At 33.2% G+C, this 20,000-nt stretch overlaps 1 protein-coding gene across 10 annotated transcripts in view; it reads right to left on the reverse strand.

Annotated features, from left to right (window-relative positions):
* CdGAPr (GTPase-activating protein CdGAPr) overlaps positions 1-20,000 on the reverse strand; it is an 805,825-nt gene that overhangs the window by 33,437 nt on the left and 752,388 nt on the right. For all 10 annotated transcript variants that reach the window (XM_068388520.1, XM_068388518.1, XM_068388516.1 and 7 more), the window contains 7 exons: positions 12,086-12,208; positions 11,521-11,678; positions 9,798-10,013; positions 9,329-9,556; positions 8,111-8,258; positions 271-505; positions 1-64 (listed from right to left, as the gene is read on the reverse strand). The exon at positions 1-64 is cut by the window's left edge and continues 121 nt beyond it. In XM_068388520.1, the coding sequence (XP_068244621.1) occupies positions 1-64; positions 271-505; positions 8,111-8,258; positions 9,329-9,556; positions 9,798-10,013; positions 11,521-11,678; positions 12,086-12,208 (1,172 nt within the window). The remainder of the gene's footprint in view (positions 65-270; positions 506-8,110; positions 8,259-9,328; positions 9,557-9,797; positions 10,014-11,520; positions 11,679-12,085; positions 12,209-20,000) is intronic.

Consider the following 20,000-nt stretch of genomic DNA (forward strand, 5'->3'; position numbering starts at 1 on the left):
CCCTTACGATTTGGTAGTTCAATCACTGTGTGATATTTAGGGGGTAAATTCTGTGGCCCACCACCTGAAAAGAACAAATGGTATTAAATGGTTAATTGTTGTTCTGTTTGATTTTTTTTTTCATTTTAAAAGAAAATTATTGATGGAGAATAAAATTGTAGAACTGTATTTAGCCCTTTCCAGTAAAGAAAAAAGATTACAGTATTCTAATATACCTGAAATTAATTCTAGTGATGCTAAAGTACAATCTCTTTTACAGTAAATACTTACCAACTTCGATGTATTTTTGGTCAGGTTTTATCGCTGGATTAAGTGCCCTTGTTCGAGCCTCTTCAATTGATAAAAGTTTTGTAGGGGTTGATATTGCAAGAGACTTGGGTCGGGACTTCTTAGGAGTTCCTTCTACTCCATTGGTGGAATGATAAAATGTAGGAATTTTGTCGTTGAATATCAGATCAACATAACGCACAAGATACTCCGTTACTACAGCCTGAGTACCAACATCCTATTAATAAAAAGGACTCCTGTAAGATTTCTTTTAATCCAGTAATTGATTGTGAGATAACCACATGAATATGAGTTAAGAAAACTATGATGATCTGCAGTGAATAATGTGTTCAGTAGAAAATATAACACACAACATAAAAGACAAACCACAATAGACATGCTTTACAATATCAAATAAAAGCAATTAACCTCTTGAAAATATGTATATCTTAATTTACTGTTGATAATTTGCTGTTACTCATGTGACTTTAGTACAATAAGATAAAAATGCATAATGTACAGTGATTAAATAAATTCCTTCAAAGATCTGTAGGTATCTGTACAGAAAATATAAACAATAATTACATGCATGACTCACTAATTAGTGTACAGTAGAAATTTGATAAATCGAGAGAGTATGCTTAGTTCTTTCATTACTGTATTGTAATAAAAATCCAGAAAATTTATTACCATACAGAATACAACAAATATTTTTGTTACATATATAGAGATCCCGACATTACTTTGCAAATTTCATAATTTGACAGTGAATATGACATTAATAAAATATCAGTATTTGTTTTATAGCATCCTTTTTCACAAGAAGAGAGCAAGATCTTAACTTTAATTGCCATAAAATGTCAAAATAAAGATTGATTTTCTTTCACGAGCCACTTCAACACTTTTTTTTTTTTAAATGACTTTAGACTTTATCACACATGCTTAAGTCACCAAGATGCAATAGAGTATTCCTTATGCTTCACACTGGAGGAAGTGACAAAAGCTCTCAGTAGCTTTTCTTTGGCCAGTGTTACTTTACTTCCTGTTTCTAATTTTCAAACAATTTTTTCTGGTTTTCAGCAACCTAACCACCCAGTCTCTTAATACTTTGTTTTGCTCCTGTTTTCAAATTGCATAAAAACTAACCCATACAATCGTAAATTCATTATTGTACCTTACTGACCTTGCTAAATGTACTGTACTTTATGATAATAATATTTTTTTAGGGGGAGGAGCTGAAGTTAACCTTTTTACTGTACTTATACCCACTAATAACTACAAATACAACAAATATTTGCAAATGACTTGAATCACAACAGACTTAATTTGGATGACACTAATGAAACTTCTGACAGGTGATAGACAAAATTGAATTTTGGGTTGTGTAAACTTCTGTACTGTTGATATAGTGCTCTAACCAAGTTAAACAGTACTGCAAAGAGTTTAAGATAGAACTCTGCATACAGCATCTGCATATATCTTGACACACTGTTTCTTACTGGGACAAAAAGAAAATACTGTGTAACATGCAAAATATAACACATGAGACAGCTGCCTGACGCTTTCACAACTAAGGACTTCATACACAGGAAAATTATTCTCAAATGGATTTTATCACTATTAAGTTCATGAATAGTTTTTAGATATTCTGTTAGCTTCCATATATAAATGTACTAGTACATAACATCAAGATACATTCATTAAGAGTTTAATCTAATCATAAAATGGAACTCATTGCTTTTTGTCTTTATCTAAAAAAAATAAAAATGTATCAATTTTAATACTAATGAATTCATATCATATCACTTTAGCATATTATATTACTCCTGAGAATTCTAAAAAACACTTTAATAAAAAAAAAGTTTTTTAAGAATATTAGAATGCTTAATGAGAATTTGATCTCCCTTTTCAAATTACTACCAATTTGAATCTTGGAGAGTTTTGTTTTAATTTACTTAGTAAGATACCTACAGCTGGATGCATCGTCTTTATTATTGTAGAAATTATAATTTGCAAAACCACAAACATGAAACTAACATTCACAAATAACAGCAAATTAATGTTAACAAAATGTTGACTCCATTACACTGCACTAACATGCATAACAAAGGATCAATGTGAAATTGAAAAATTAGCCTGCCTATAGCAAAGTTAATGAAAAATTAAATAGTTAGGCAATCCAAATTCTCTGGTGCTTAAAAGATTAGTGAAATAAAAATATATTGTGCATTACCGCTCTAAAGTAGCCATGGCATTCTGAGGAACTATTGTAACATAAGGAAAGCTAAATTTCATGAAACAAAATACTTAAAATACCAAACTGACCTTTTTGGCTGCCTAATAAATGATTTGCATGTTGATTCAATTAGAGATCACAATCAGTGCATTCCCTTACACTAACATAACTGCATAGTGACTAAAAGCTCTTATACTGTACTGTCATTAGGCTTCAAAGATAACATAAAATTCTGATAGTCCAAGTAGTTGAAGACATTTAGAATAAGAGAGTTCAGTAACTAAAATCTTCAGATTTGATATAGTCACGGGCAAATAAAATAATACCAAGAAGATTTTACAGATATAAAAAATACCAAAATCATTAAGCTACGTTAACAGTATAATCATAATGATTTTTCCCACATCACACAACACTACTATAAAGTTTCTGGAAAGGAATACAATAAATATCAGTGAAAGTTTGAAGGTGAACTCACAAAGGAATGTTTTCTATAGGGTAACCACAATCTTAAAATGGACTTGTAAACACAGTGTAAAACACACGAATTATCTAGTTAGAAGTTCTGAAACAAATGGCTAAAAGATTCGCTATTACAACGTCCTAGAAAAAAGATGAAAAAATGGGTACAGATTAAATAACTATAGTGTGTTCAGTCATAAAATGAATTTCCACCCCACAAATAGTAAAAGAACATCATTACAATGATATGCCAGATAACTAAGCCCAAAACTAATCATTTAAACTAAGTTTTCATAACTATATCAATAATTTGTTTTGAACCAGTAACAATTACTTATAGGGAAAATATCTAAGAGCAAAGCTGTTGAATGTTATGAATTATGACAAGACCCCAAAAGGAATTCCAGATCTGCATTTCAACATATAAAACAAGACATTCTTTTAAATTTCCAAATGTTGAAAATACATTTATAAAAGGTTACCCTCATTGCCCTAAAATTTACTACACCTTTAGCTGCTCACTAGTAAATACTAGAAGCAAGTTTATGCTTTTATTGCATTCCTCTATCAAGTTTCCAAGCATTCCCTCTTTCTACTCAACTAACAGAAGCTTTCCTATATTTTACATCTTTAGCTTTTCCCCATTCAAGAACAAATCTATAAATGTATATGCATACTCCGGCTAAATTACTAAAATATTATAGTAATGATAACTGCAATATAGTGTGTTAAAGTTTTTATAATTGTTCTGTTTGTACAAACCACAGCTTTACACCTTTTAATAATCTTATACCCTGTACTCTGGTTCTGAAATGACCATCCATCAACACGAAGAAATGTAACAAAACATGATGATTATGATACTGCTACTTTAAACAGTAAGAGCCTACCACTTCATGTACCTTTCATGGCATTAGAAAATTTAAAAAATCTTGCAGTAACCCTTTGAAGAAAAAACTCTGTTCTTTTCAGCAATCATTTGGCCCAGGATGCATTACTTCAGCCAGTTTTTTCCCCATCCCCTACCTTTAATCTCTCTTAATTTATCTAAAAGTATATTACCTTAGTCTCATGTGCAGAACATTGCCACTGGGAAAATTGCAACTGGGAACATTGCCCATGTGGAAGTATTGCCACTGGGAAAATTTCTCTTGCGGGACATTGCTATTTTTTCAGATAATTAGCTAGTTTACTAGTTGACTGTTATTTACAGCCAGTTTTGTTGATGTTTCCATAATTAGAAATATGTGATCTTTCAAACTGCCATTATGTTTGATTGTTATAGAATGTAAACTAAACATCTACTGTATATAACTTTTCTATGTCTTTTGTTGATGTTTCTATTAGTCTTAGCATTGCTTACAGGTTTAACAGAAATCAGTTCTTCCTAAGACCCATAAAGGCACATATGATACATAGTGAATGTGGAAGTGATATGCTCATACATGAGCTCCAATACATGTATATCACAAGCATAGCACAAATAAGACTGGGATAATTACTTATTGGGAATGTACGTAAAGAGAGAAAAACATAGTAACTGCAAAGCAAGATTGCATTCGGAAGATGGTGATATTATAAAGTATGTTGGTGAGCACAACCACTCTATAATTAAGGATGTTGTCAAGGCTAAAATTTCTCAAACTACTAATTCTACAACATCTCATCAATCAAGTCGCGTATTAGTATCGCAGGCAGACACGGCTTTAGATGAAGCTACCCTTTCGCAGCTGTCTTCTGTGAGTACGATAAGTAAAATGTTCGAAAATGGAGACAAAAACATACCAATTTCCCAGCTGTTCCAATGTCACATACAGGATACGCTATACCAGAAGAATTTACTGTTCTTGATAACTATAAAAATGACCATGATCAATGAGTATATTTGAAGTCTATTGCATATAACATACACATTTTAATTAGATGTAAGGTCACTTTTTTAAATGTGCAATTCTTCAAAAAAAAATTTATTCAAATTTATCCAATGGTAGTGTAAAAGTTCACTAGTTTCTAATTATGGAAACAAACAAAACAGGCTGTAAATAACAGTTAACTAGTAAACTAGCTATTTATCTTAAAAAAAAAAAAGGCAATGTTTCCATGGCAATGCTCCCACATGGGCAATATTCCCAGTGGCAATGCTCCCATATGGGTAAATGTTCCCAGTGGCAATGGTCCTATTTTCAGTTATAAGTCAATAACAGTGTCTTTTGGACAGACCCATCAGTGTCTTAAAATGAGACTCATGAGCTTATTAAACTAATTTGATAAACGAATTAATGCTATTCCAGGCAATAAAAGATCCCTTTAGTAGAGGGACAAAACCCCTCAGTAGGGGACAAAATTCCTCACACCAACAACAATCATCATTGATGTCTGACTTAGAAAAAAAAGCATCGAAATTCAATCAAAGCAAAACATATGCACCAAAACATCTCAAGGGTTGTTCATCATAACACCTAAAGAAAAGCAACCATTCCCTTACAAACAAAGTAGACATCAGTTCTACAATCAAGACATCATCACCAAACAAGAAAGTACCAATCATATATCATTAGTGTTGCCAACACATTTAATGATTCCAGTTAAGGCTGCTGAAGTCCTTTTAGCTTATTATGTTTGATCATGAAGCTGATAGATTAGCCAAAAAAAAAATGGGAGACTAACCAACAAATAGAAAAAGACATTGAGGACCTCATACCCACTAAGAAAGTAAGAACCAAGTATGGGGTAGTGGCCCATAACAGACAATAACAATGACAAGTGAAAACAGGATGGAAATTCATGTGGATGCAGGTGTTAGAAATGAAGTATCACAGCTATCCTACAAGGGGTCATAACAGGGTCAAGAGAGCAGTGGTAGTAATGCAAAAATAAAAGACTGAAATCTCCCCTTGATGCTTGTTCAACTTTGTTAAATTATAAACATTTCTTGAAAAATGCAGAAGCAATTCAAGCATGAAAAAGAACAGAGTTATTGACTAAATTTTTAAGCTATGTTACACTAGGTAAGGAGAATTAAGTTGGATGATACATTTGGTAGAAGCAAAGGATAGAAATTAATTTCAATAGCCACACCCCAAACATATGTATGCTCAAAGGATATTCTAAAGGGCTTCACAAGATCGATCATGATTACAGTATAGTAATACCTTGTTTAGAAGAAATGCTTGCAATCAAATGTCTAATCCAAGCTACTAAAAAGAGATCTTACTCAGCAAAATTGATTAAACAGTTTGTAATAAAGAAAGATAAGCTCTGTAGGCTGCACAACAGACACACCATGCATCCCTCTCTAGTAGGATCAATTAGAGGCTGGAAACTAGATTCGAGGTTGTGTTATACAGTACTTATCTATTACAATAAGTACTACTTTCCAGAAATTAGGGAAAAAAATAATAGCTCTCTTATTAATTGGGACAAATTTTGGGTTTAAGGTTCCTTGGAAACTTTTCTTTCAGAAAGTAGACTGGGAACAAACAAAGTATAAAGGTGAAAGATTTTAGGTTTTGGTGAAATACAGTATGTTGAAATGAGGTGGGTGAATATGAAATTGGGTTCGTATGAGGAACTTTCCGAGAGACCTGTTAAGAGACTAAGGTTGTGTACTAACCACTAATGTTGAGTCACTTTGGAGAAATCAGTATCACTATATTTGAAGGTTTTTGATTTGTCTATCACAGATCTTAAAACACTAGAACAGCCCCAAAATAGCAACAAATCATAAAGTGAAAACATAATAGGGTTTAACTTCATGTCCTGATGTGGGAATGTACTAAGATATGCAATGAAAACTGGAATACAGTAATCGAGTTGCAGAGATATCAATACCCTATTTTTTTCTAATTTCTTAGGCTGCCAGACTGTCAGACTTAAACAGGCTGGTTTAATTTCCTTATTATGAGTATTTTTCAAAAGCCTTTGGTCATTATGCCTATGTCTGAGAGGTGGGGTACGCAAGCCCATTAAAGAAGCATTAATGAAAAAGATAAAAATTGTGTAAAGGCTAGAGAGAAGTAAACTGGATGAGATTGCTGCCCTTTAGTCATCAATGTCAATTCATGCACTTGGAAACCTGACCTCTCCATGTCTTGAAGAATGGTTAAAATTCATTGCAGGAAAAGTTGCTCTAAACAACCATCATTCAACATCTACCTTTGAGACTACTTTGTCTAGCTGATAGAGAATATCCAGCAGAGCTTACCACTACAAGTACTGTATTTAATTGCTAAATATTTTTTCCTACAAGTTAGTTGGCAATAGACCCAAAATTGTTTATTCTCTTTTGGGAAGGGCAAACTAACATGGAAACAGGGCTGATATGCATTTTATGGTCTGCTAGTGGGGAACAAATACAATTTCATCAACAATGACAGGGAGGAGTACAGTATAAATTTGAAGAAACACCATGAAACACATGAGAGAGAGAGAGCTGGTCACAAACATTGGTGAAGCTTAGGGAAAATTATGATGAGAGATAAGTGAGCACGCAAGCATTTGTTTACAGAACTTGGCAGGAGATTTATACAGTATTGGCATGAATAGCATCGAGTTATAAGGATTTTATATAAACAAAATAGGGATTTTTTTCCAACATCCAAAGTACCCTGATCATCATGTTTTTGACAAAATGTGTTTATGGTTGTCCACTTCCAATGAGAGTATGGCTATTTCAGACAATGGTTTGTTTGGTAACTCGACTATTGAAAAAAGTTTAAAAAGAATATCAGCTTATTTGCAAATGATTAAAAGATGAACTTCATCAAGATGTTGGAATATGCAACTGATTAAAAAAAAAGAAATATTGTCTAGTTTCTTTATGCCGAGGGTTACTCCTTAATCTTTAATCCATTCTATCTTCACTGCTTTCAAAATCTTAGTAACCAATATTCTTATGAGCAGATGTAAGAAACTATCACATTGTGCTTTCCTATTAAAAAAAAAATAAAATCATCCTAACATTTCTTGCGGTGACCCCAACTGCCTGAAAAAAATAAATTCCCTTTACATTTTACCTCTACCATACCATGAGAACACACTAGCCTACTATACTTACTGCTCCTAAATTAATAGTTCAATCAAAGTTCATCAAATTCTAATTAGTATTCAAGTAAATTAATACTAAAATGTGTTTCCTTAACTCACCTGAAGGGCAGCAACTCCACCATTATCTAAATCTTTTGAACGTAACAAATTTGGTGCCCAAACAATGGCAATATTTTTTGGAGTCATGCCAGTGTCACAGCTATGAGAAGCTATCCTTGCAAGATGTTGCACTAAATATTCAAGTGTTCTGCAATAAAAACAACTTTGGTCAGTACTGTATGCAGTTTCTTCCGAGTACCTATACCAAAATAATTAAAACACTTGTTTTTCAAAGCTTAACATATAATGTTTACCAATAATTAACCTTTCAATGAGGAATTATTTGCCTTCAAGTGACTATATGCAATATTTTGCATATTGTGTCAAAATATGCTATGTAGTCCAACTAATATAATGACAAGTATTACCAGAAATTTTTGAGATTTAAATGAACAAATTAACTAAAATTTAATGCTAAAAGCATCAAGGTACATATTATAGTGAAAATATCTCTAACAAATTACAACAAAAATCCTCTCTAGTAGACATTGTAAAAATTGGTAATTTATAAATGTTTATCAATTATTTTGGTATACTGTCTCCCTATATCATGATCTTGATAAAACAATTTGTAGTTTTTGGGTAATGAGATTATCCTCACTGATTGTATTCATTATAACAAGAAATATGTTGCTAAAAATAAACACAGTGACTATTATTAAAACACTACAAGGTCATCCTTTTTTTCTTAATTTTTTTTTTTAAATAAAAGCAGAATGTTTTTTAATTTCTAAAGCTTTGAGGCAAAGAAATCAAATAGTACAGTACTTTGATCTAGTGAAGATTTCCCCATTGGTATTTCTCTTAAAATTCTTTATTACTTTTCCCAGTCTGATTAGATTGTACAAGTTAATTCAGACTTGTGAATTGATTGGAGTTTTCATTAGAATCCTCAACAATATAAATTTCACAGATTCTTAAGCCTGATATAAGTTTGTAATGACTGTACTTAACTTTAAAGTGGAACATTCTTAGTTTATACTTTTCAAAACAGTACAATGCAACTCAAGTTAGCCCTTGAAAATTATAAAATCCTTTGCTAGACTTTCATCTTATCAACAGTATATAACATTGAAACACAATATGTTAGCCTACAAACTCCACATTCTATATACCATAAACAATATTTATTATGCACATTCTAAATTGCAAATACACTAGGAAAACTTCAGCAGACAAGTCTTCAACTTTATTAACTAAACATTATTATACACTGACCTGTAATGAGGGGGTGGTAACTGTTGAACAACATCCCTTAAATACAGCAATCTGACATCTTCATCTTGCATTACAGCTGCAACAAATTTCTCATACAGCTGATAAGTCAGCAAGGGATTCGGCAGTTCTCGGAAATACATTTTTAATACAGAAGAGACACAATGGATATCCTGCAGTATATTCTCATCGCCATATAAATCGGGTATCCTGTCTTCGTCAAATGCATTTCTGTAAAATTTACTTCCATAATTTCGGACATCGTATAACAAAATTTTTCAAATTAATCTGTAATCTTTGCTGTGAATTATTTTGCAAGCAAACTATAAGCAGAAATCATAGGTGGTATAAAAAAAGAGTTATAAGTAATTTGTTATATAATATACAGTACAGCTCAAAATTTACCACTACTCAAAATAAAACAAAGAATCCTAAGTTATACCTTATTCTAAAAAATAAAAAACTTATTTACCGAAGTTTTTGTATATTGGAAGTGATGCCTGAAAGTCTGTATATTCCATCTACAACACCATGACCTTCCAAAAATTCTGAGCAACATCTTAGCACCATTGGGATTTCATGTCCAGAATTCAGTAGATGCTCTCCCAAGTCACAGCCAAATACTCTCTCTCGAAGAATCCCAGATTGTTTCAATTTTCGTCGGGATGGCCGAGATAGAATAAAGCTCCTGTAAATGGTGATAAGATGTTTAGATGAAAAATTCAGCAGCATTCAGTAAAGGAAAAATATGTTTACAAATTTTAGATTTATAGCTAAATACTCAATCACTCTAATCATAGCTTGGGCTATGATTAGAGAATCTGCAGAACGGTGAAGGTGAGAAAGTGGTTGGAAAATAATACCATACAAGTAAAATATTGTATGCAAATGTATGATATAGTGTAATTGTTCATACAATTGAATAGCTTTCCATCACGAATAATACTTTTCAACAGTAAGATTCTATGTCAACAAAATATAGTGGGTCCCTTAAGATACCAAAAAGTTCCTATTTCCTCCAAGTTTGATTAAAATTAGGGCTTCCTTTTAAAAACAGAAAGCAATTAAACCACAAAACTTTGTTGGTAAAACTGTGAATGTTAATTTGAGAGATTTGTAAATACATATTACTGTACGTCTTATATTCCATGGAAAAAGAAAATGATAATGTACACACTGAAATATGAATTAAATCTCTCTCTCAAACTGCCAGACACAACAAAAAGAACTGGAAACTATGGTAAACAGGAACAGGTACAGAAGCCAGCTACAGGAGTAAGCTGACACAAAGAAGTTCTGACAGCTGAGTTGGGAAGGTAATTGTGTTAAAACTCTTTAGCACCATGATGAAAAAAAAATTTAAACAATGCTGTAGAGATAAAAAACTACATTAACAATACACAAGTTATGTCTATCAAAGCATGTAATGAACAGATACTGAAGGGAAGAAATGGTAACAAACTCTGAAAGCAAGAAGTGACACCAAGGTGTAACCTTTCAAGTTTAATCATGGACAGCCTTAAGATTTTTCTACAAAGTACTTGATAATAGAAAAAATTTGTTTTTGGATGAATGTTCACATACTGCAAGGATTAAGATTTACTTAACATGATATTCAGTAATGTTTATGCATGCAATAGAATATGAGTGCTCTGACTGAGTGATCTACTCTAACAATTATCGTTGCATGGTACTGCAGTTGGCTTGTTAAATAAATGTGTTTAATCTTACAGAAGAATAAAAAAAAAGTTTAAGCAGATTCAGATGTTGAACAGAAGGGGACAAGAGATATATTTCTACATAATGTAACATAGGGAAACTATCAGGGGACTCCATTAATTCCCGAATCAGAATTCCAAATACAGTATAAGATTGATTGATTTAAAGTTTATTGTCCAAATATAAGAAACTGGAAATAACTTCAAGATATCCCCTAAATAGCACAGTTGTGAATAGAGCGCTACCAATGCAGCAAACAAGTACTCTGTACTAAAGTCATCTGAAATATACAAGTTGCCAGTTCATGTGACAGGCACTTTCTCCTGTTGAGGAATTTGCACAATTTGTTCTAAGCACAGTATGCTATCAGTTGTATGTTACAAAGGCTTTGTATCTTGGTGAAAGCATGAAGGTGTTAACCCCCATCAAAGTTTAACATTGGGAATTACAAACAAATTAAAAGAAGATTATTTCACCTGAAAAAGGCAATAAGTTTGCCATGTTTTCTGAGAACTGGCTTCATTGGGGCTTGAGCACCAGAGTGAAGGGTGTGATGTTGATGTCCTGCAGCTATTGCAGGCTGGGTCCTCGCTGGCGGAAGAGTTAAAGTTTGGGGCTGGATTGTCTGTGGGACCTGAAAGACAAAGATCCTCATATGAATTAATGGCCGGGAAAACACTACCAGTAAATATAATCATCCGTTTCCATAACAAAAGTTATGGCATTTTATGAATAAAAAAAAAAAAAAAAAAAAATTCTTCACTATACAGGCTTCCTTCCCAACAGTTTTTTTTTTTTTTTTTTAAACATTTGACTAATACTTGAATGGGAGATCAAAAGACAATATGGAAAATTAAAATTCTGAAGATGAACTCTCTCCTCTCTTTGATAAATAGACAAGGCATCATTATGAACCTGAACCCCTTAATTATGCAAAATACAAGATTCTAATCTGACAGAGAGAGAGAGAGAGAGAGAGAGGAGAGAGAGAGAGAGAGAGAGAGAGAGAGAGAGAGAGAGAGAGAGAGAGAGATATCTTACCTTATCGCCAATGACCTGGACACACTCGCATGGGAAGAAGCCCACCTGGAAACCTCTTTTACCCCTCCACCATATTGACTCCTCAGGAGGTGGCATGTCGATCACACTTATCATGTCGCCCACCTTTAAGAGAAAAAAAAATAAAATTTTATGTTTATGCCCTTCTGATTAACCATACCAATAATTTTGACTTCCGATAACATGTTACAATATGATCCTATTATAAATTATTCATAAATATTGTAATGTGAAAAAATATATTTACTGGATACGTTGGGTGCCAGCATAGTAGGGGCAGTTACGAATATGTGATGTGCATAGATCTAAGATGCACTGTCAAGCTTAGATCCCACAGAAATCAGATATGATTAAGTGAACTTAAATCTACAGACCACACATGAGGCAGAACCTTACGGTACACTTTCAAGTAAATATGTTTGTCTTTAATTAATTTAATTGCTTTCCAAGACTTTTATTCCTTTAAGATTCACCCTCATTAATAATAAACTCCTGAGCATCATCCAGAAATGCTATGAACTTTTTATAGAAGCCTCTAAAGCCGCATTTTCCTAGATAAACTAAATATAAGGCTGTGGAAGGCTATGGTACAGAAGCTACGGTACAAGTCAGTGTTGGAAGCAACAAATGTTTGCATCAGATATAAACAAGAAACCACGAAACAAAGTTCCAACTACAGTACTTAAATTAAGCAAAACATAATTCTAAGGAGTAACAGCTACGAGACAACTACGGTCCCACATCCAAGTGTAAATTACCTTGGGGTATAGTTGTCACATAGAGAGGTGTTGATACGAAAAAGGAACTTTGAAGCTACTTCAGTAATTAAGCTTAGACAAAAACGATAATTACAGGATATGAAATGCCCTAAAGATACGAATATAAGCGGAAATGAAGGAGGGGGGAGGTAGACTAGGAACAAATGGTAGTAACAATCTTATTGGGAGGCAAGAAGCTTATTTCCCCGTTATATTTATCATCACAGACATTTCAAACACGTGGATAATTGGAACAGTCAAAGATATAGAAACATTTCCAGTCATTTAACGCCTTATTCATCTATAGTTTGTAAGTCAACACAAAATAATTTAGATAAAAAGTAGCTTTGGTAATTCAAATTATATCATTACCGCCACAAAGGTTGAAAAGAAGCCAATTTGCTACTCGATTTAAATTAGTTCCTTAGAAATATCCGCCGAACTTGAGCATTAGCATCTATCTTAAATGGCCATAACCGAACCATTTCAAAATGTATCAAAGCTCGTCCTTAGCATTTTTAGCCGTTGATCAAACATATTCAGTTTAATAATATAGAAGGGAAAACCAGGAAAATATGAAAGAATTGCTCGTAGCTTATCGCAGCAAAACGCTTTGGAAAATTTACATAAAAAAGGTACAGATTCTTTAGATAATTCCAAATTAGTAACAATGCGAGCTACAACATTTTCTGAAATATTACAACACAGCTGGATGAAAATGCAAAAATGCATTGGTGAAGAAATAATCGAGCCGATTTCAATTTCTTGGCGGTTGTCATTTACCTCAGAATCCAGAAAGCCAGTCACGGATTTAACACGGCTTTTTCGTGACTGTTGTCTTTCATGTTCTTTTCTTCGGTAAAGTAGGTTTTACTCTTGAAGGTTAAAATATTTCAAACGATAAACCCCCCCCCCCCCCGCCCAAAAAAAAAAAAATAGGTCTGATAGACAATATACAATAATTGATTTCTCTTTAACTAAGAATTAAAGTTGTATTCTCCAAGCAAATACAAATTCTTAAACCAAAAGATGTTTGAAAATCTGGAAGGATGACAAAAGCTATCGCAAGAATTCCCATTTATCATTTTTGTTTTCAGTGAGGAGGATGACAAAAGCTATCGCAAGAATTCCCATTTATCATTTTTGTTTTCAGTGAGGAGGATGACAAAAGCTATCGCAAGAATTCCCATTTAACATTTTTGTTTTCAGTGAGGAGGATGACAAAAGCTATCGCAAGAATTCCCATTTATCATTTTTGTTTTCAGTGAGGAGGATGACAAAAGCTATCGCAAGAATTCCCATTTATCATTTTTGTTTTCAGTGAGGAGGATGACAAAAGCTATCGCAAGAATTCCCATTTAACATTTTTGTTTTCAGTGAGGAGGATGACAAAAGCTATCGCAAGAATTCCCATTTATCATTTTTGTTTTCAGTGAGGAGGATGACAAAAGCTATCGCAAGAATTCCCATTTATCATTTTTGTTTTCAGTGAGGAGGATGACAAAAGCTATCGCAAGAATTCCCATTTAACATTTTTGTTTTCAGTGAGGAGCCTTATTGGGTGGATACCCATACATTGTCTCATAACTATGACAATCTTGCAAAACAAATGAGAGGAAATTTTGAGCAGCCCCAAACGACACTACTTTGCTATAAACTCATTACATTACACCGGTTTTCTATCTCGACCAAGTTATTTTAGTAAGCAATGTTCTGGTTAAACAGCCATCGCAAGTGTAGTGTGACAAATAAAAGACTACGTTAACAATTCTAGTATCTTAAAACTCTACAGTAAAGCTTCTGATGAGGCAATCTTGAAACTTTCATACACTTATCAGTAACTAGAATTTACACAATTGCATTCTACGTCACGTTACGTACATCCTAATTTAAACATGGCTGCAATTTCAGACTGATTGACATATATTTTAGCACTGCACTTTCCTCCACTGACTACAGGAAGTCTTCTAGTGATTTTCGCTGCCTAATTGTGATGTATTGCTGATTGTAACAGGCCCAATGTTTTATTATTTTAAATGATCACAAGAATCTCTAGACTTTAGGTGTTGTACCTTATATAGTGTATCTTGATTTTTTTCAGTTATTTCTATTTCAATTATTTAAAATTAATCTAGATGAGAGAGAGAGAGAGAGAGAGAGAGAGAGAGAGAGAGAGAGAGACTTAACAGTTATTCGGAATACTTTGCAAAATTTGATCTTTTTTTTTGTAGCACTTAAAAATAAGCTACTTGATGCTATACTGCTTGCAATACTTCGTAAACCTACTGGTATAATGATGAGGTCATGAGGATATTAGTGATTAAGTTTTATATTTTTGGTTCTACCATTGTAAAACTATTACGGTTCTCTTTGTAAGTAACCAACATCATTAAAGGAACTTTAAATACTACACAAAGTTTCAAGTCCTTCTGGTGTTCCACTTTCTCTACAATCTTAATTATGATTAAGACCGTAGCTGGTAAGCCTTTCGCTTAGGCATTTTTTATACAAAATTCCAACAAATAAATTTTACTCTCATCTTCGATACTTGTCACTTTGAGTTAGCTGGTCTCTTTAAACCCATGTGCCTTAGTTTTTTTTTTTTTTTAAACGTCAGTCTTCTCGAGTCTTATCTATGTTGATGACTGTCATGGACCTTTAAAATACGATGTAATACTACCCCAAAGAGCTAAGATAATCCGGAGTCAAATTCAATCATTCAATTCACTGCCATTATATTTCCTATTCCAGTGATGACATCTGGAATAGTCAGTCAAATACCTTTATCAAGCTGCGGATATGATTGATGTATTTGACATAAATAGCCCGACGCGAGAGCCTGTGAGTATTCAGCACTAGTGCAACTGGGGGAAACCCCAGTTGTTACACTATGAAGTAGAAGTTAGATGATGTTGGACAGCAAAAGGGAAGAAAGGAAGCGGGGACGAAAGTCATGTAAAAGGATACAAAGCAATTACAGATAGTACCGAATGAACGCCGTATAAACCCTTTTCTCCCCAAGGTTGTGGCTTGGTTGCTAATAATAATAATAACAACAATAACAATAACAACAATAATAACAAATAACAATAACAATAACAATAATAATAATAATAATAATAATAGCCAAAAAGCAATGGCGGCACTACTCCCTTTAGGATGATCAAACTATGGTCTAATTAAAAGAATAAAAAAGATAAAGGAGAAAAGTGGAGAGAAACCCCGAAGGCAGTAACAGGACAATTCGAGAAATATGGCAGTCCAAAAACGAAAATACAATTAGAAGATTAATTGATTTTCACAGAAAATGTGTGAAGCGTTGAATGACAGGAAGATGGTCTCCTTTCAACTCTACAGTGGCAGTGACCGATATATTAACCTACAGAAAATACACAGCGAGGTCGTTAAGAATGTCGTTATGGATCTGACTTACGATGGGTGATTTAATACCTCATTCGAAGACAATGAAAACAAACCTCAAATAATCAAATATAAGAGGAACATTAAAATCAAGAAAGCGAAGAGGGACATGTGCGCTGGATTTAAGAAATGGAACAATAAAATGAACACCTATACTTTTGTAGTAGCACATTTAGCAAGTTGAATTATGCCACCTTTTCAGGAAATGTTTAAAGTTGCCCGAATAGAAGGTTTACCCAATATAAATTTCTTTTTCCATATTCATGAGCAGCTTACATGTTATTTAAATAATTCTAATAACCGTTGTTTGATGAAACCCAAACAGGAGGCTGGGTTGAACTACAGAGAAAGTTATATACTTTCAAATGGTGCATATTTACATAATAAACATATGATGCACAACAAACAAACAGCCTCTATATGCAAACAAAATCTCTGCACAGCTCATCTACCCGAGATTTATAATTCATTCATACATTAAAAAAAAAAAAAAAAAACACCACCATTGTACAAGCTGAGACAATGAAAATTAATCATATTAGTATTCCAGATTTTTAAAAAATAGTAACTTTGAAAAACGCATGAATAGTAGACGCATGGTGAATTGATTGATAGATCGTCAAGATACAATGGCTACAAAAGATACGCAAAACTAGAATTCCTTTCGCCATGAAGATTCGCTTTCGATAGAAATGTCAAAGTAATTCGAAAATCAATCTTTGAAAGAAAACGAACAGTTCTTAGAGAGAGAGAGAGAGAGAGAGAGAGAGAGAGAGAGAGAGAGAGAGAGAGAGAGAGAGAGAAACGTTATTAGGTTCATCATGCTGTTAATGACCATTTGTATGATAGGTGTGTTAGAATTCCAATTAAATTAACAAATATTCTGAATCAAATCATATATTGTATTAAAGATTTATAGACCTTCTTCAGTGTCAGGTTGAAGATAGTACGAATCATTTACCAATAAATCGGTGAAGTTTAATTTGTCTTATCTTCATGAATAAACAAACGAATAACTTACGAAAAAAAATAAAATGTTCAATAATTCGTTTACAACTGAAATATGAGGTCAATTAGCTGAAAACAATTATTGATACCGTACATAGTAAGTTAAATGTAAACAATATAAAACGTAGGCAATTTTAAGAAAAATAGCTTTTTAGATTTAAGTAAAAAAAAAAAATCACAAAATTTCCTTTTCGGTTAAGCATGACTCGATTTCATCCTATATCTACAGTATATAGAATTAAGGAGAAATTTCAAATCTACTTTCCCTTTTCATAGGAATTCTCACTGATTCTATTATTCATAAAGGACAAAAAGGCGTAACAACTTCATAAATGGCTAATTTATGTATTTATAAAACAAGTCACTACACTCCAATAGTAACACACCTACATGGCATGGGGTAAAACAATACCAAATCATTTTGCAACAAAATCCAAACCTTTCTAATGTGTAATAAGCATTATCCCATGGTGTTATCTAACCCAATAGCAGTGTACCCTAAGTTTTACACCAATAGGAATGGGATTTGCGGCTGGTTATCAAGGCAGGCTGAAGGCCTAATAGGTCCAGGTTAGTCCACATATAAGGAAGTAAATAATGGTCCACTCGTATCTGGAGTCCCCCTCCTTCCATCTCTCTCGCACAACCCAACAGCTGACTCATTCGGGCTGCTTTGTACCCTGCCCTCCCTCTCTCCCTCAACCCGACAACACACACCTTTCTCTGACTCTCTTCTACCTAACCTTGTGATCCCTGTACTTAATCCTGAAAAATTTCTCTTACTTTGCACACGCGAACAAATACACAATATATATATATATATATATATATATATATATATATATATATATATATATATATTCTACATGTGTATAGGTATGTATATACATATGTACATATATTATTACTAGCTAAACTAATACCCCGATTGGCAAAGCAGAATGCTAAGAGCCCAAGGGCTCCAACAGGGAAAGCAGCCCAGTAACGAAAGAAAATAAAGAAACAGCACATCAACTATAAGAAATGAGTAAAAAATGTACTGTATAAAACTTTATGATCAAGTAACAACGTTAAAACAGATCAGTCATAGATAAATTATAGAACAAGAATTATGTCAACTTGTTCAACAAAATCGAATTTACAAAAAATTTGAACTGCTGAAGTTCCACAGATTACACCGCCAGAAGAAAAATCATTCTACAACCTGGTCAAAGCTAAAACAAATCTAAAATACGGTGTAATTTTGTGCAATATGATGAAGAAGGCATAATTTAGAATTAACCGCATACCTACCACTGTGCCTGAAAACTTTAAATCAATCAATCAATCTGAATTAGGAAAAATCTTATGCAACATGCATGAACTAAATAAACGACAGTGCCAAAGATTAATATCAAGATCAGGAATACAGAATTCAATATAATGCAGGATTCTACCTAACAAATTAATATGAGTCAGCCGCTGAAGGACCAGACAGGAGTACGATACTTTAAACAAGGTAGAATGAAAGAATTAAAAAAATTCTTCAGGATAGATTCATCTGTGCAAATCTTGAAAGAATATCTCAATGAGTCAAGTTTAGTGCAATTGAAAAAACCGAATGAGCTTCCCAAAAGTAAATTTGCAATCAAGAATAACATCTACAATTTTAAATTAATTTCATATAGACAATGTCAATACAATTATCTGGATGTAGAGGAGCTATTATCCATGACATACTTACTATCATACTTTCAAGTTTTGTTAGGGTCCAACTCCATTCCCCATAATTTGCAACAGGCACTCATTTTAGCTAAATCTCCAGGAAGGGATTCAACAACCAAAAGTCTACATTCACTAGTTGGAATTGATGCAAAAATAATATGCATTTCTCCGAGCTAGTTTTCTCAACCAAACCACATGTCTTGCGTATGTAGTATGAAAACTAATGGGCCCATAACATTAACCTGAGGGACACCAGTCATAACATTCCTATTGTCACTATGGCACCCATCAACTCCTCTCTAAAATTTATTACTTAAAAATTCAATAATGACATTACGAAAACACCCAACTGGTTCCATCTATTCAAGTTTCAAATCAAGGACCTCATGATTAACACTGTCAAAGGCAGCACTAAAATCAAGGACAATAAGGACGATCATTCGATCTGCCGAACCAAAATCGAGGGATTTCTGTACAGCGTCGAAAATTCTATGAAGGGCATCACATGCTCCAAGTCTTCTTCACACCTATTAAAACGTTTTACCAAAATACGTTCAAACTCTATTATCATCTTTAAATAATAATAGAGCAAACACAAAAGTTATTCTAGTCACGTGATTCCCATATGGCACACATGCAGTGAGCACGCTATGTTCATATAGTTTCTACCACATTTTTGGCACATTTTGAAGAAAAGGTAACTGCATTCTTCTCTAGATAGGTTCCTTGTCAAAAATGAAAGTAATAGTGTGTAAGAAAAGATGATCAAGTGTCCACAAAGTGTAAATGAAGTGATTCAGTTAGTGATTGTGAATATCGTTTGAGAGAACAATCGAAATGTTCCACTCCTCCTCCTCCTCCTTCATCTACCTCACGACAGCCATGACTCCACTCAAAGGTAAAGCAGAAGTTAGTTTCTCAATATTTCTCTTTTTATAGTAAATTATTAATCTAGGGGTTATAGTTTGTTCACTAAATTCCATTACATACATTTAAAAGTGAGTGTG

Source organism: Palaemon carinicauda, chromosome 15 (assembly GCF_036898095.1).
Source record: "Palaemon carinicauda isolate YSFRI2023 chromosome 15, ASM3689809v2, whole genome shotgun sequence".
Lineage (NCBI taxonomy): Eukaryota > Metazoa > Arthropoda > Malacostraca > Decapoda > Palaemonidae > Palaemon > Palaemon carinicauda.